The following is a 216-nucleotide window of genomic DNA, read 5'->3' on the forward strand; positions in this document are numbered from 1 at the left end:
GCTCCAACTCGAGGACGCGCAGGTTCTGCTCACGCAGTCGCTCCTCCTGGCGCCGTTTGAGGCGGCGGCGCAGGAAGCTGCAGAAGCAGCACAGGAGGACGATGAGCCCCCAGATAAGCCAGAAACCAGCGAAGCACGTTAGGAACGTGTAGGTGCCCTGGGACATAACCATGGCGGCGGCGCGGGCGGCGGGTCCTCGGCAGCTTCACTGGACAC

The 216-nt window shown here is 65.3% G+C and overlaps 1 protein-coding gene across 1 annotated transcript in view; it reads right to left on the bottom strand.

Moving 5' to 3' along the window:
* Nucleotides 1-210, bottom strand: part of PRR7 (proline rich 7 (synaptic)) — a 1,215-nt gene extending 1,005 nt beyond the window's left edge. The window contains exon 1 of the mRNA XM_014539165.1: nt 3-210. Coding sequence (XP_014394651.1) covers nt 3-172 — 170 coding nt within the window. The 5' untranslated portion in view covers nt 173-210. The remainder of the gene's footprint in view (nt 1-2) is intronic.
* Nucleotides 211-216: the final 6 nt, after the last annotated feature.

The sequence above is a fragment of the Myotis brandtii genome, unplaced genomic scaffold, assembly GCF_000412655.1.
Source record: "Myotis brandtii unplaced genomic scaffold, ASM41265v1 scaffold208, whole genome shotgun sequence".
Classification (NCBI taxonomy): domain Eukaryota; kingdom Metazoa; phylum Chordata; class Mammalia; order Chiroptera; family Vespertilionidae; genus Myotis; species Myotis brandtii.